The following is a 16,974-nucleotide window of genomic DNA, read 5'->3' on the forward strand; positions in this document are numbered from 1 at the left end:
GCGGCTGGACGACAGCCACCGATGCAGTCGCTCTCTCCCTGGCCGCCATCGCCAACGTTGACCTAGCGACGGCGACGGCTCGCTCCAAGGAGAGAGTTTCATCTCCAGCACTGTTACGTATTGTTAGCCGCACCTCCGGCGGCAGACCTTGCAGGAAGTGCGTCGTCATCACTTCGTTGGACACTGAACCTATGAGGGATATCAGCCGCTTGACTGATCCCAGGTAGGCATCCACAGACTCGCCCGGTTGTAGACGTCGGTGATACAGCTCATACATAGCCGCGTCGGGTCCCAATGCAAATGCACGATGCAGTTTTTGGCGGACGATTGCAGCATCCCGCTGCTCGGTGGAGGAGAGGGTGGCCCACACCTCGTACGCCTGGTCCCTCAGGCGTGTGGGTATGACAGCGGCCAGTGACACACGACGCAGGGCACACAGCTGTGTCGCCTGCTCCAGCCATCTGACGACGTCACCGCTGCCGTCGAACTCCGGTATTGCCCGCAGATCGAATGCAGGCGCAGGAAACTCTGGTTCCATGGTATTGGTACCAGCTACCGGTGCACCACTGCCCTCTTCTACGTCAGACATAATCACAACACTTAGTCGAGAAGGCCGAAATAGCTTGTCATACTGACTTAAAAGTCACCGTCCAGCACAAGAAGAAGATCTATTCTGCTCTCCTCTACACCTTCCAGCCAACTAACTCACAATCCCCCTCCTGGCACATCCACAGCTCGCAGACACACATCTCACATCATCACCAACCAATCGCGCTGTCATACGTCATATATCTCACATCATAACCAGCCAATCATGCTCCCATACGTCATGCCCGGCCCAGCTACTTGCAGGGTGTAACTCGGCCCTGCCGGCATCAGATGCCGGCGGCTATGACCAACGCTGGGTCACCGGTTCACAGCTCGACGCTGAAGCTGACTCACACTTATACGGCTCACATTCATCCTTGCGTCACGCTACACTTGGTAACGCTGTACAACAAGCATCATGTCGAAATTCACCGAGGCACTCAATATTCATTTACTTGTGTCCTGTGCGACCTGTCAGACCCAATGATCATGAACATTAATTTTCAGATGCTTAGATTGTGCCCATGGCTTTGGACGACAACAATTTTGTCACATGCGGTGTTGCTACAATCAGCAATATACCTGCTGGGTGAGCCTAACAGGAAGCAGCCCGATTTCAATCATCGATTCTCCAATACAAGGACGAATATCCTGCACTGTTGTGGTAACACTGGGCCAGACGCCACAGCGGCATCTGACCCGGTCTTGTCACCAGATCACCCTTCCTATCACGGGAGGCACGCGGCGCCAGATACTGACACCGTCACCGAACACTCGTGACGTCGTGACAGACAATGCCCGGGCCACTCCTAGTCTGTGCCGCCAGCACGATGCAGGAAGTGACACCTCATCCGCAGTGCTGACACGAGTCAGTGTCAGAAGGCCTCCTCAGCAATCAGCGTCAGGTTGCGTCAGGTTGTGTCAGGTTGTGTCAGTCAGGTGATAGATCAGTTTCAGTCCAATGTCGGTCCAGCATCAGTCCGACCGTGGGTTTGACTGATTCTTAGCGTAAGTTCGAGCGCCAGTCCGATGTCATTTCAGCGCAAGTCCAGTCGACAGTCAGACATTTCGACGTCCTTATTGGTCAGTCCGATGTCACGTCAGGCAGAACCGATTTGACGTTCACTCGATGCCAATCCAAGCTGCAAAACCTGTCAATCAACGATGTTCGTGTCGTAAAAGATATTATAGGAATAGTGTCAGAGTCATGGGACACAATCCATCCCCAACCAAAATGGCATCACGTCCGTGTCATATAGGACACTCGACCCAATCCAGCCGGGAGCCGTGGAAACAGACATCACCGCAATACCACCCGACTGGAACATTTTGCAACTGGCCGAGCCCCGAGGTGCAGCCGGCAGTGCACACCACACTCCTGCGCAAAAACGGCCATCCTTGGCGGGGTCCCTGCACCCCGCCAGCGTCCCCCAGGGACCCACTCTGACGTCAATGCCAGTCACCGAGCCGCGAATACGGCACAGACGCCACCGGTGCTGATGCAACCGTCCTTACACATCGCGGGGCATTTCCTGATGTGGCGAAATTCTTGGATGATTTAAAATTTTGAAATATTTGAACTTGATGTTTGATATTGCGATATTTTGAATGTATCGATATATAATTAATGCGATATTTTGGAGCACATCAGTCCGGTTCGTTGTTCCATGGTGCACTGTGCCGTAGCGTATCTCACAGCATAAACAGAGCCCCAGGTATGAGCCAAGGCTCTTGTCGCTTACTCAGAGTCATTCAGTGGCTGTTGGAACCATGCCCCAGCATCAGAGAACCTAGTCGGTCATGCTATGGCAAGATGAATAGGTACGCGATTCCTATCCAGCCAGATTTGCTATTTGTAGATTTCAGTTGCTATGTTGATGTGACGATCGAGTTCTGTGACCTTCTAATGCGTATCGAAATAGCTGCGCACTTATATCTGACCGAATGATTGACCTCAATCAGTGCCTGGTCCCAGTTATACATACGTATGTACGCAATGAACTTTGCCGTCTAAAATTTTCCCTTTGACTGGAATTTTCCGATAGAATGGTTAGAGACCAGGACCGAGAGCTGAACAGTCTCAGGCTCAGGCTCAGCTTACAAAAGCTGCTTTTTATCCGCCAACGGAACGGGACGAGCGGCATTCGAATAAAATATGTCGTACAATTAAAAAAAAAAATGAATCGAACAAGAAGAAAAGCATTTGCAACGCACTGGGTTCGAGATCCAAAATCAGCCTACACGATCCCGTGTAAATATGAAAGCAAAATGCCCCAACTTCAACCTCCCTGCACTATGGCACGGCTATAGGTTACCTGTATGTAGACTGTCCCGCAATACTCCCGGCACCTGCGGCACAGTCTAACCGCCGAACGAAGCCGACGCCGTGCATATCGCGAGAAGCCGGTGGGCACACAGGAGCTGTTGCCAAACTGTTATTCCCCGACAACAGATGTGCTATTTATAGGATCATGACGGTAGTGCTCTGACTTTTCTTGAACTTTTTTTTCTGTAACTATAATTGGTGATGCTGTAATTTTCAACACGCCAATGAAAACGAAGCTTCGTGCTCGACATACAACAGTCTAGTTCACTCTACGAGAATAGGAATCTTCCGAAACAATTTTCCGTGTAATCGTCCTTGAATGACCGCATAGCGAAACGAGCAATACCAAAACATTCGCGAGGGTTCTTGAACCAGGACATGAGGGAACTGTCAACTGCGCGTTATTTGACGGATGTAAATAAACTTGATATCATTTATAGGGCATCCATCTCCGCGTCCGACTGTGGTTGATGATGATCGATGCGAGTGACGCTTACAGGCTGTAATAATGCACAGGAACCCGACAAAGATGTTGGATGACCCGTCATGTGATCTGTCTGCCACGGAAGCAGCGCGTCGGAACAGACTCAGACATATACCATGCGGTTGTGGCACGTCATGCATCGTGCAGGCTCGGTTTGTAGGAGGCAGACGATACATGAGGTCATCGTCTCCCATAACATCGCATGGGTGGTAGCGAGGATAGGTGGTAGGGATCGTCTGTGTTTTGTAGGGGAGAGTGGGGTAAGATGCCCAGGGTGGGAAAGACGCCCCACCCCCTCTAGCGGCGAAACAAAGAATCGGACCTGGAAATTAATGTTCTTAGCGTAAAGCGAAAGCCTGCCTTGTTAACTGCACAAAAAAAATGCGAAGCTCAGTTGGGCAACGGCTGGCTGATGATTGCATGTTTTTTATTTGCTGCTTTCAAAAAATATTTTGGTGTCAGAACATTGTAAATATCAAAGAAGGTAAATAATTGTTGCGTCCCTTGCCATAGTCGTGATACATTAGCATGCGTGTACTGTGTCCCAAACTGTTTGTTTCAGGGTGTAGTTTTATGGCTAACAAATTGTACTGATTTAATGTTACTTCGGTACCTTGGGGTAAGATGCCCCCTGTCCTGATGGGGAAAGACGCCCCCCTAAATCCGTAGGCTGTCCTTCAAACAGCCCGTCAAATCATTTATTACATACTTGTGATGTAGACAAAAGCCGATCTGGGACTATTGAGAGTCCAGTACGGTCGGGTGCTCCCCATGCCGGTCTCTCGGCCCACATAGCGACTTTTTGGGCGGCATCTGACTCTGAGAGCGCTCACGACGGCCTCTGTGGGCCCCATTATTGGCTCCAGGGCCCCTCACGACATCCGTTGAGGGCTCCCACGTTGGCCCCACGGGCCGCGCTGGCATCGGAGGTCCCCACGATGGGCTCGAGGGCCCTCAAGCATCATGAAGACCTATAAGAGCCCCACAGTGGTCTCCGAACGCCACCACGGAGGCTTGTTTGGCCGTGCTGGACTATGATGGCCCTAACGATGACCTCTGAAGCCCCTCACGACTACTTTTGAGGGCCCTTATGATGACGTTTGGTGTCTACTGCAGGCTCGAAGGGACTACTGATTCGTTCAGGCGATTCACGTGCCCATTTATGTCACTTATAGTGCAGGGGGCATCTTTCCCAACGTCAGGGGGCGTCTTTCCCACCCTGTGGGGTAAGATGCCCCCTTTCACTTCTTCAGGAAAATGCTTAATAGCAAAAAAAGTTATAATATTTCAGGCACGAAAGAGTGATATTTTTGGAGAAAGATGATGTCGGCTTCTGTTGAAACTCCAAGTTTTTGCTTTCCCATCGTCATTTTCGAATAATATATGACATAGTAAAACCCTGGGCATCTTTCCCCACTCTCCCCTACTTGCATCTGGGTGGTCACTGGTCGTGGGTATCATCACAGACCTTGATTAATTTATTATCTTGTAGTTTGTATGTAGGTGATAGATTTATCAAATATTATCACATACAGTTTCATCATTTTGATTTGAAAATTGGTTAAGAAATTGTTAAAATCGTTTTAACGTACCTACCTTACCGACACATGTGTGTTTTGTGTCCAATTCCATGTTGTGTTCGGGTGTAAGTCTTGATAGTAAGAGACGTGACACAATATCAGTAACGATAACCCACAGCTTGGTGTTTAAATATTTGTCTCATCTTCCCGTAATGTGCGCACGAAACAACTTCTCTGTGTCTGTGTCTATCTGGATAGCCGGGAGAACACCAGCGATCGGCTCTGTTGACTATTAGCCGCCTCCACCCTGCCTCCCGTTCTTAAAATAGCCTCCCGGCGTTCCTCGGGTGCCACCGGCCTCCCGGCCGGCGCCGCCCTCTGGCACGAGCCGAGCCACGTGCCCCCGCACGAAGGCCCCATGACCCGCGGGGGGGGGGGGGTGGCGCAGGTCACCAGGGGCCGACCGGGGGGGCGCAGCACCTCCGGTCATATGTCGGGGCTGGGGGCGGGCCGACTGAGCGTCCCACAGGGAGATAGGGCGGCTGTACCCCAAATCACAGCGCTCCGCTGTCGACCTTGTGTGGGCTCTGGAGGTGACCCCCGTTACCAGGCGCCCCTGCTGAGGGGCCCTGCCGGGGGCGCGTCTGGAACACACTCGGTTACTGCGCCGCCGCCTCGCTCGGCTGCACGTGCAAACTAAACAGACACACCAGCGGGCCATCACCGTGTGACTGGCCGGTGACCATACCGCGGCCCGGGGCTGGCCCGGCCGGACGCGGCGCCTGGATTTACCGGTCACATCAGCCGCCCCTTGGTTGGCTTCAACAGTGCCGACCTTCTGCCGACCTTATCGGGGAGGACGCGGGGAATATCAGCGCTGAGCGTATATAATTGGCGCTTCATGATACTTCATTTTTTTGGGGGGGGGGGGGAGACTACGGCGCGCAGTGATATTCGATAGTTCATTCGCAACTTCGTCAGTTTTGTGACATACCAACTTATACGGAAGCATTCTTACTTGATTTGTGGTTTGAATGATGTAGATATTTTACTGAAACGAGTCGCACCACAGGCATGTCAAGATGTGGCCTAAAAACAAAATAAAACGTATCAGTATTGTCGCTATCCGCCCCACACTGGACCTCGCATGCGGGTTGCGAGTTTTTGAGTTTTCGGGTTTCTCCAAAATCAAAGAATACAATCTAAGCTGAGTGACCCACACTATCATCTAACAAGCGAGTCTGCATGTTTTTAGCTTGCGAGCCACCTTGCATCGCATTCCAAAAGTTGATTTTGAGTCAACTTTCGATTTTCCTCGCTGCGAGGTCTGCGAGTTCTGCGAGTTTTGCGGGTTTTTCGTTGGAGTCGAATTTTGGTTTGTTGCGCTGCGTATTGCGACTATATGTAAGTTTCTAACGGTGTACCGGGTTCACTGCATTCATAAAGTTACCATAAGGGAACGGTCTTGTCACTTTATGAATTAGTATTATGCCCGCAAACTCAAAACCCGCAAACCCGCAACCTGCATGCGAGTTCCAGTGTGGGGCGGCCTTTAGTTGGCAAATAACGAAAGAGACGTTTGACTGAACTCAGTCACAACGGGCTGTAAGCTAAGTAGGGAGGGAAAATGCACTGCTTGAGACGGCGAGTAGCACACATCAGGGGTTAAAATCGGGGTAATGTCACCAAAGATAGCCACAAAAGAAAACGTTGTTACATTGAATGAAGTGACGTGAGTGTAATGAATCGTAGGTATTTATAATTTTATGGACCATATTTACTATCTTAGATCAATTCTAGGGGAAAAATTAGCCGAAGTTGGCAAATACGTGATTATCGTTCAGTTGAATATTTTATTTTCTCTATCTTGCAAAGGTGAGATTAACTGGGAAGCATATTCGATTGGCTTTAAAATCCGATTGCTCAATTAATGTCTTGGCATCGTGCCGCTCGTACTACGTGTGCCCCTCCAGTCCAGACCGCTGCCGGATCAAGAAGCTCTTGGACGCCTGGCGGGGGGGGGGGGGGGGAGCGGGGACATACTCCAAAAATAACTCTAAAAAAATATATTCGGATTTCGATTTCTTACGCAATACGAGCAGTTTACTTATTGGAAAACTTTTTAAAAGAAAAACTGTTAATTTTTTTTTATCCCCGGAAAAACCTAAATTTTCGTCGATTTCGGGCGCCGCGGGGCAGTTGCCCCAAATGCCTTCCCCTTGAATCCGCCAGTGCTCCATGCATATTTTGATGGTTGGGTTTCAATCTTAATTTGATTCAAATTAGAAATGAAATCATCGTTTTTTTTTTTCTTTTTTCTTTTTGGCCAGACAGTTACTTGCCGTATATCTCCCAAATGTTTGCATGACTGCACGGTCCAACACAGTCTAGTCGTTATTCGCTAGTCATTAGTCGTTTTGTCTGCAACCCCGCCCGTCGTGCCCAGTGCCCTTTGGATGTAGTAGTTTGTTATGGTTTACACATAGATGTGTACTTTTCCATCACGCTGGGTGGTGAATGTCCGATTCTCCCCCCCCCCCCTCTCCACGGGTCCCCTTCAGTGACCCACTGAGCGCCCAGTGACACGCCCCGCCCCCGCCCCACCCCACCCCACTCTGCCCCGCCTGTCAGTTATGTCGCGGCCACCCGTCATGTAAGATCGACTTACTGCGCAATAAGTCGCGCTTGTCCCGGCCTTCGCAGCTTTGTCTGTCTGTGTGTCTGTGTGTGTGTATCACAGCTGACAATCCGCGCACGCACCGGCTGCGTACAATTTGTGCGGTGGGGAAGCGCAGCGCTGTGCTAACGGTCAAAAAGGTCACGAGGCGGGCAGCGTGACTACGAGCTGCTGAGGCGATGGGAGCGCATTTAAAGGAAACGATAAGAACTTTGTTTGGGCGGCGAGCCGGAGAGTGCGCTCTTGGCGTGCACTAAGCAGCCACAGCAGTTTGGATGTTTGGTTTAGACCAGTCCAGACAGTGCTTGACCAACTGGGAAGTGTTGCTAGGCGCCAGAGCTACGATGGGACATAGTTTCAACACCATGTTTATGAGAGATGCAATGGAAAAGACGGCGCCGTCGCCAGTGACAAAGCGCCCCTTGCCATATGATATACACACAGAGGCGAAATGAGACTGGTCAGCCTGAATAACGTCTACCCAAACTGGGTTCAATTTGAATCCAAATAGGTTCCGGTACCACAGCAATGAAAATGAAATGGAAAATGCGACGCAGGGACGGATTGATCGGGAGAAATTAATTGTGATCGGTTATATTTAATTCAGAATATGGATTACCACAGCCTACCTCGACCGTCCATGTATTTATCAACTGGATGGTCTCAAATATAACGCATCTTTTTAGCACAAATATCAGCATTTCATTCTCAGCGTTCAATATAAACATCGTTTTTCCCCAGTAGCGTCTGAATTTGCTCATCAAAGGTTACCAACGGGTCACAAAATAAGCTTTAATTGATAAGCAGACATGGCGACACTGAGCTGCCCTCCAAAACCAGTGACAGCCTCACTGACCTGAGTGTATGTAATGTATATAAACTGAGCTTCTGCAAACTGTGATCACATATGCGCCGCTTCGTCCGAAGAGTACTTAAAACTGAGGGGCTCTTTGGGGTGGGTGGGCGTCGGGAAGGATTCCAGACTTCGGAGGGGGAGGGGGTCAGTGCTGGGAGGCCCCAGAAGGAGTGACCCTGTGACCTTTACGTCCAAAGGTTGACGACCCAAGTTACGTGAATTGCGTCGGTAGCGCGAAATGACCTTGTGAAGTGAATAAGTATCAACACTTCAAGTGGAGCGGAGAGGATCGTTCCAAACCATTATACAGTCGTGAAGCTTCATCTAAGGCACTGCGAAAAGATGTCAGACCTTAGACACATAAGCAAGCAAATCCATCTATCAACCCCCCCTCCCCTCCCCCCCCCCGCACACACACATGGCTTTGAGGCTTTGAGCTTTATATTCTAATCCGATTGCGTGTTGTATTGTACTTCTTTTGTATATGTAAATTTGGTCACAATGAAATGTGCGAACGAGGCGATTCCTCGTATCGGGATCCGCCACTAGATAAGCCAAATACGATCCACTCCCTGCCAAGAGCTGAGTACATTTCAAGTGAGTAATGAGTTTCAACATATTTGAGCAGAAAAAAATATGGGAACTGATCAAGTAAGAAAGAGTGCTTTACCAGACCAAAGATGCTTGACGAAATAGCGAGCATATTGACAATACTTTCAATTGAACATTCAACCAGCATGTAGTAACCGTATCTTTGACAGCTTTCATTGGTGTGCTAGGGCACCTAACTTTACGACAAACGGCAATCATCAAGGAATAATTTCAAGTTTCACTCATTCAGTAAAACAAGACGGTATCCAGTATTCAATGCCCAGTGGCTATAAGCATCCACAAGTCCATCGACGGAAAAAAATTGTGTAAAATCAAAATATTTCAAACTAGGGTGCAGTCGCATTCGCAATATCTGCTTTCCGGACGTGCGATATAATAATTTATCATTGGAAAGCTTTGGAACATCCGAGCCTGATTGGTTCTGCATTGGACCTGCGATATCACTTTTACAGATCAACTAATTTATCCGATACAATATATTTGCACAATTTCATGCACACCAATACAATAAACCACTCGTCACACCTGTACACCAATACACGCCCAAAACACAAAGGGACTATGACACGTCGGTGTGATTCTCGTTGATTATAGTGACGACACTGACAATAGTATTGGTATCGGGTCAATCTCACGGCCGCCCACCCACTGACAGGGGTAACAGGCCACAAACTTTCAGTTCTGTGTTACTGGACATACGGACACTGAGGGTGCAAACAGTCCGTGTGGGGGGAGCGTGTGTGCCGGTACAGATCAGCATGGCGCAATCACCAGCCACCAGCACAGAGCAGTCGCCGGTCCCGCCCAGGGACGGTGTGGACAGCGACAGGGACACTAAACGGACACGTAACAGCGACCGAGCCGATACAAACTCCACCAACCTCACTGGCATCACACCAAGCTCGGCATCGGACCGGAGCTGACAGGCTTAGAATTTCACCAGGGAGACTTCATTAACCACGTCAAGTGCGAGCACACAGAACCATTCCATTCCGTAATACGGATCAAGAATCAAGCTCTAAACGAGGGATGCATAACCAAGGGTGAGGATGGCAGCCGCAAACAACGGAATGGGGATGGTGGGGGCCGCCAGGCAGAGGGTGACCCCACCCGACACGCTGCAAGGAACACGCTGCAAAGGTTTACCAGCCGGGGTAACGACTGTAACGACTGTCTGTACCGGGGTAACGACAAATTAAGCCGCTGGGCCAGCTCGTGAACAGAGGTGGTGAGCGATCACGCAGGACGGGGCCGACACCGGACACGGTCGCTGAGCTCGCAACGGAACGAGAACAGTCGCACAGGTGTGCGCTGGCAGGAGTGAACGGTGGTCGGTGTGACCCCGGCTTAGCACATTGAACAGGAACAGTCGTCGCACAGGTGTGTGAAGACGGGAGTGAACGGTGGCCGGTGTGACCCCGGCTTTACACATCTGTTCCACAGAAGTCAGCGGTGCTACCACCAGACACGTAGTCCGACACGGCACACCACTACCAGAGGGATAACGTATCATAAAACAGGCTGTCGTAGCTCCAATATTATCAAATAGGCACACAATTTCAACATAAATAGGGACACATATCTGATCAGTTTTATCTAACAAAAAGATGCCCAGTTTCTTAGGAATATGCAACCTGGGAATAATACGCATCACGAATGCATGGCACCCAGATCAATGAGCGCCACGGATATCGTGCACATGTCGCCACTAGGAAATGTTCGTAATCAGAAGCCTAACTATGCTATCGCTAATCACAACTGTCGAATATTCGATTGCCGCCTTCCAATTTTTCATCCCATGTCGAAAAAAGAACGCAAGGTTCACACACGCTGGGATGTGCTTCATTCGCACCTCCTGTCGGCCGATGCTGACGCATTGTTCCAGTTCCTGTAACTTTATCGATGGGGACGCGCATTCGGTAATTGCATGCCATGCACTGCATGGTTCTCATTCAGCTCAGCTTGTTGCCATGAACACTGAAAGGCGACCTAAATCGGCACTGGCGCATAAGAACACTGCACGATGGAACCGGTGTTTCGCTCCACTTTTACCTCCAGACCAGTCTTCTAAAATCTCCAGCGTATTCACAAACTCTTCCTAAATGTCCTAAGCCGCGGTTATCCATCTCACAGCTGTGTTCACCAACAACCAGCAGCGGCACGTCGCGGCCTTTCACCGAGCCTCAGCCTCACCTACCGGCCGCAGCAGGCGCCGGTGTCGCGCTCACTGAGCGGGCGCCGCCGCCGGCGCTGGACTCAGACTGAGTGTGAGCGTCACACCGCGCCTCAGGAGGGTGGCCACCAGGGCCGGGCAGCTGGGACTGGCCGCCTGCGTCTCGGCCATCCGGCGCAGCTCGTGGAACATGGTGCGCGAGTAGGGGTTGCGGTAAGACGAGTAGCGCAGCGACAGGAACCGGTAGTAGACAAACGGAGTCAGCAGGCTGCCGCGACCACTGCCGAACGGAGCCGCCATCAGTGACCAGTGGCCGGTGGATGGAAATATGGTGTAAAGTGAGTATCCGGTGGATGGAGACTGGGTAAAGTGACAGTGGCCACCGGTTGTGGACGGGTCTAGTGAGTGTCCAACGGATGGAGAAAGAGCGTGAACTGACAGTGCCCGGTGGATGGACGAAAAGCGCGATGGCTGGTGACTGACGGGGTTGACAACAAAAGGCGATGGAAGGCAATGGAATGCGATGGAATACGATGGAAAAGTATAGGCCCAATGGATGGACACAATCGGCAGTTGTGAGTCTAACCTTTTTAATAGCCAGTAACTCCAATAACAGCATGAGTAGGGCAATAAGATTGATTTGTGGTCATGACTGCTGACGTGTCACAACGTTTAAAAGCGTTTGCCATTTGACACGTTGGGGGCATAATATGCCGTTTAGCATCAACGTTTTCAAAGCTTGCAATAAAGAAACTGTTTCCTTTATAAGGGCGATTTGGATAAATTTCCCTGACCGTTGCTGATTACACACGTCAGAACAGAAATACCGCAAAGATTTTACGGCGCATCAGGCATAACAGAAAATAACAAAACAGTGGTATGTACTCACGTGAACAGCATGATGATGGTGTACGGCATGAGGATGATCTCGAAGAGCGCCACAGCGCGGAGGATGTTCTGCGACTGGAACTCGAGCGACATCAGGTAGCGCGAGAAAATCGAGTTGTTCTGGCCTGCCATCTGGGGGGAGAGAGAGCGGCAACCACAGAGGTTAGAGCTCGAGAAACAGCCACCGCAAGAAAGAAACGGACTCAAGCGAATCAATGAAAAAAACGGATACAATCAAAACGCATTTGTATTCTTGGAGGGATGCCAGCTGTTTAGAAGACTAGATACAAATGAATGAAGTGATACCGAGCAATTTTCATAATACATTTGACACAACTGCACATAGATTAGTGGATAGATAAGAAATCTATGAAACCCAAAATTCTAAAATCCGTTCACCCTTACAAATTCCCGTCAATCGATGTGGTGCCAACGAGCGCAGCTGCTCACAGACGGACACCCCCAGCATCGTACTACCTTAGACCCCCCCCCCCCTGTCCACTCACATCCAGCAGTCGGAGCGCGTAGCTGGCCGCGTGCAGCACGGCGAACAGGGTGGGCGGTACGAGCACCAGCGTAGTCGGCGAGCTGTACAGGAAGATCAGCGCAAAGAACAGGTAGTGGCACGCGTCCTCGGCCATCAGGGTGGCCAGGAACTGGCGGCTCAGCTGCAGCTGCGGCACGCGCTGGTGCAGGCGCAGCGCCGACGTCGCCACCGTGGCCACCAGACACTTGGAGAACGCATTGGCTGCAGAGCTGGACGGAGTAGGGGCAGACGGCAGTATTAGTAAGTCAGATAACCAGATATAAAATGGTCGTATATATCGTTTGTTGGGAAACTCAGGATTCTCGTACAAAGAATCTTATTTTATTCACCACAAGGCAAAAGCACAAAGCATCTGTCATCCAATCATATGAAGAGCGCGTGAACATAAAAAAATTAACCCCCGAGTAAGCCTTGGGCAACTCAATAGTCACTTACCCAAACAGGGGTATGACGAAACCAATGGCGAACAGGATCTGTGCCACTCGCGTGCAGAACAGCGCAAAAGTGACCTTGTTGGCGCTAATATGCTCCCGGACGACGTCCACGCCAGTGGTACGTGTCTGCTGTCCCCCCGCGGCCGCTCCGCCGCCGGCCTGACCTCCGTCCGCACCTCCGTCCATAGTGGCGCTGCAGTGGTGATGCCAGTCGATCGGCGAGACGTCAGTGGGAAATCTCTTGGGGCAGGAGGAAGTTGAACATGCAAATAGGTGAGGTTTTATTTGCTTGATGATTGCCACAGTAATACAGTTTCAGTTCAGCTCATTTAAAAAAGATCCACGTAAAACGAGGCTTTTCACTTTTTCACGTCTTAGGTCGACAGTAAGACAACAGTAAGACCATGAAATGACAAGTGACCACTACACGGGTCACACATCTACACACATAAACAACAAACCATTTATAAGTGTACAGCTGAACACGGACAAAAAAAAAATTAACATCGCATACATAACCTAGCACAGACAGTCATATTACTTAATCGCTGTCGGCTCTATGCCACTTTATGCGCTAAGCGGAAGCCGGCAGCGGTAGGGTCCAGGCGGTGCTCGTTTAGCAGTCTGATGCTCCTGTAGCACAGTCTACGCCGGCCAGACTCAGTGCGTATGCGAGGTAGCACGCGGTTACCGGCGTGGCGCGTGCCGTGCTGGTCAGTCTCAGCTGCACGTGGGCCGATGGTGTGATATAGGTGGGTTGGCTCCCCATGAAAGATGACACGCCGCACAGCGCACATAGTGTGGAAATCAATGAGCCACTCGTCTGTAAACCAGCCCAGTTCCTTGATGGCATCAGAAATGTGATGTCCTTGATGACATCAGAAATGTGATCGCTACGCTTCCTTCTGGTCACGACGCGGGCACAAAAGTTAATTACTTTCTTAAATTTCATTGCAGGCATTTAAGCAACAAAATGAAATAAGGTACATTCAAGAATCAAGAATTCCCACTGTCTAGTGCTGAGTTCTGCTCAAATGGTGACCATGATGCAGCACTCAGTGCCCGTCACAATGTGAGACCTTTATTTACCTATATTGAAGAAAAAACATAAGAATGAGACATGGGTGGCCTATACTGACCCAGCCTGTTATTGCTATTATCATTTGCAGACTTGTGTGGATTTCGAGCCTGATTAGGCCGGTTACCATTGGCTACTGGTACTGCCATGTTACCCTACCAAGAAAAAGGTCATTTATCTATCTTGTACCATTGAAATTAATAATGTGCCTTGGGAGGGCACTGCCATTGGTCTTCTATTCAACTTTATTGGATCTTGTAATAAGATGGCGAAGTACTAAAATGAGCAGCATTATTGAATGTCGTAGAAGAATAACCTTATGCTCACTATCTTTTAACAATCCGAAAATTAGCCTAAAATCAATGAATATATTTCGGAAACGTTCCTTCTTCAGTTCAAAAAGTTAACTATAGGTATATAGGTATAGGTATAACTATAGGTATAGTTAACTTTTTAAACTGAAGAAGGAACGTTTCCGAAATATATTCATTGATTTTAGGCTAATTTTCGGATTGTTAAAAGATAGTGAGCATAAGGTTATTCTTCTACGACATTTATTGGATCTTTTCTACCACAAGAACAGTGGAACAGGGGTCTAAATAAGTGCTCTAATATTTTTTTCTCTTGCAGCCTAATAGATAAGACTGTGCCATTCTCAACAGCAAGTACCTAACTCTGTAACAGAGTTTGAACATGCAAAGTTCTATGAAAATTGTTTCGCATTTCAACAGTCAGCCAGCTGGTAGCTGGCGAGTTAAGGCCACACTCAAGGCTATATAAACCACACTAGACTATATAGGCCTATATAGGCCACACTAGACCAAAGAGGACCATGTGGCATGTCACCCTCCAACTGGGATAAATTTAAACTTTCATTTAAAACTATCAGTCATGTGTGGCAGTCTGAGTAAAGTGGTGGGTTCGAAATTTGTATTCTGTAGAGGTACCTAGTCTCGCCCCGCTGGGGGGCCAATTTGCCCCCCCTGTGGTTTTTCTTGAAAAGCAAGAAAACGGCGGCGCACAGCGCCGCCAAATTTTTAGTACCTTCCCGGGCATTAATTTGACACCTTCACACAAAATTTCAAGTCTTAGGTCACCTTAGGTCAGGAGTTATTGAGATCAAACTGAGGTCATGTTCGAGCAAAAATGAGCAAAAAACATAAAATCTTGAAACGCTCATAAAAGCTACAGTTACCAAGCAATTTCAAAATTCTTTGTATGGTCATGTAGACAAAAGGCGGCGCTACAAAACTGCTATCTCGGATTTTGAAAATTTTGGAATTATGACCCAAAAAATTCAAAAAATTGTTTTTTAATGCGCAAGAAATCCCAAAATTTTTCCAAATTTCGAAAAACGGAATATACGTGATAGTCCCTGTGCTCTTCTATATACATACCAAATTTTAGATTGATACCTCCTTTTTGGCCAAGTTATAGCGAAAACACTGTTCAAAATTGATGACGTCAAATTTTTGAACTCAATTTTTTAGCAATTCTAGACCACGTAGCGCAAAACAAAGACCACCATTGAACTCCCCGTGACGAGCTGAATCGAATCAATACCCATTTTATGCAAAAATATCAACTTTGAAATTTGACCTAATTTGACCTGACCCTGACCTTGATCTGGCCTTCACCAGAACATAATCTTAACTGACCCCAAAGGCTGCCTGACCCACACAATCGCATTTGGCACATTAAATGGACCATGAAACATGCATCACATGATATTTTCATATTGTGACCCTCAGTGACCTGACCTCTGTGACCTGACCTGGTATCAGTGACCTCAAATAGCAAAATATGTGTTTGTCAAACATTTCCCCATCGATGATTTTCAATGAAATGCATTTTACTCGATTTTACAACGCATTTCTTGAAATGCCTGTAAACGGTGAAAATTTGACATTTGACCTGACCTGTGACACCATCAGTTTGACCAGGGTCAACGAAATTGGGTCAAAAGGAAGTTCCCTGTTGGGGCTATCCAACACCATTTGCCGCTTGTCACTAAGTTGTGTGGTTCTCGAGATCTTAGGGAGGCCAAATTGCCCCCCAGCAGGGCGCGTTGCTCGGCAGACCCCAACGGGGCGCGGGTTAAAATAAATACTGCTTCAGCATTAGTTGACCACAACCCACCCATTCATGCATTCTGAAAAATGACCATTTTCTTTGAGTGTTAAAATATTGAACTTGCATTGACCTCAGACCTCAGTCTGAGCAAAAATAGATATCATATCTAGGTACCTACCTAAGCTTACCAACTTACCCCAAAAAGTCAAAAACAAGTGAAGTCCCTAATGAGTAAACGAGCAGATTAGGCAGCACTATGGACGACAAATAACTTGGATGTCTCTTCAGCTATCTGCTACAAAGAACCTTCTTAAAAACAGACAAATAGCCGAGATTCTAGAGTTATCCGCCTCAACCTTCCGATCACTACCATTCACTATGAGATCTCCGGGAATCAGAGAACAATAAACGCCGTGTGCCAGAAATATATGTTCATTCAGCCTGTTCAATCGGTCCACAGTGTAATCGGTCTATCAGCGACATCAACACGTGTATAGAAAAGACGAAGGAAGTCCCAGAAATGAAAGAATTAAGCAAATAGATAATAAATCTACAGCTCATCATTGCTCAGAGTTAAGACCAGCCTGAAGAGAACGCTCTTTGAAATGCAAAATACAGTTAAATCTGCCATTTTATGAAATTATTACATCAGACCCAGCGACCAATAGCGACTGTCGACGTAGAGAGCATATTTCCAGAAGAACACGTCTGTTGCTGT

General features: G+C 48.5%; 1 protein-coding gene across 1 annotated transcript; it reads right to left on the minus strand.

The window, feature by feature from the left end:
- Positions 1–9,513: 9,513 nt before the first annotated feature.
- On the minus strand, positions 9,514–16,633 carry LOC122365068 (transmembrane protein 33-like). Its single transcript, XM_043335977.1, has 5 exons — positions 16,453–16,633; positions 13,107–13,298; positions 12,631–12,880; positions 12,126–12,256; positions 9,514–11,516 (listed from the first exon to the last, which is right to left on the minus strand). Exons 2-5 carry the CDS (start codon positions 13,289–13,291, stop codon positions 11,288–11,290), a joined length of 795 nt encoding a protein of 264 aa, XP_043191912.1. The 5' UTR covers positions 13,292–13,298; positions 16,453–16,633; the 3' UTR covers positions 9,514–11,287.
- Between the last annotated feature and the right edge of the window lie 341 nt (positions 16,634–16,974).

The sequence above is a fragment of the Amphibalanus amphitrite genome, unplaced genomic scaffold (assembly GCF_019059575.1).
Source record: "Amphibalanus amphitrite isolate SeventyFive unplaced genomic scaffold, NRLGWU_Aamphi_draft 000713F_arrow, whole genome shotgun sequence".
Classification (NCBI taxonomy): Eukaryota; Metazoa; Arthropoda; class Thecostraca; order Balanomorpha; family Balanidae; genus Amphibalanus; species Amphibalanus amphitrite.

Excerpts from the sequence above, each read along its gene's own strand:
- LOC122365068 (XM_043335977.1), bottom strand. The coding sequence starts at position 13,291 with ATGGACGGAGGTGCGGACGGAGGTCAGGCCGGCGGCGGAGCGGCCGCG. Across the intron at positions 12,881-13,106 it reads TTCGTCATACCCCTGTTTGG|CTCTGCAGCCAATGCGTTCT; the intron begins GTAAGTGACTAT and ends TACTCCGTCCAG. Across the intron at positions 11,517-12,125 it reads ACCATCATCATGCTGTTCAC|TGGTCGCGGCAGCCTGCTGA; the intron begins GTGAGTACATAC and ends TCCGTTCGGCAG.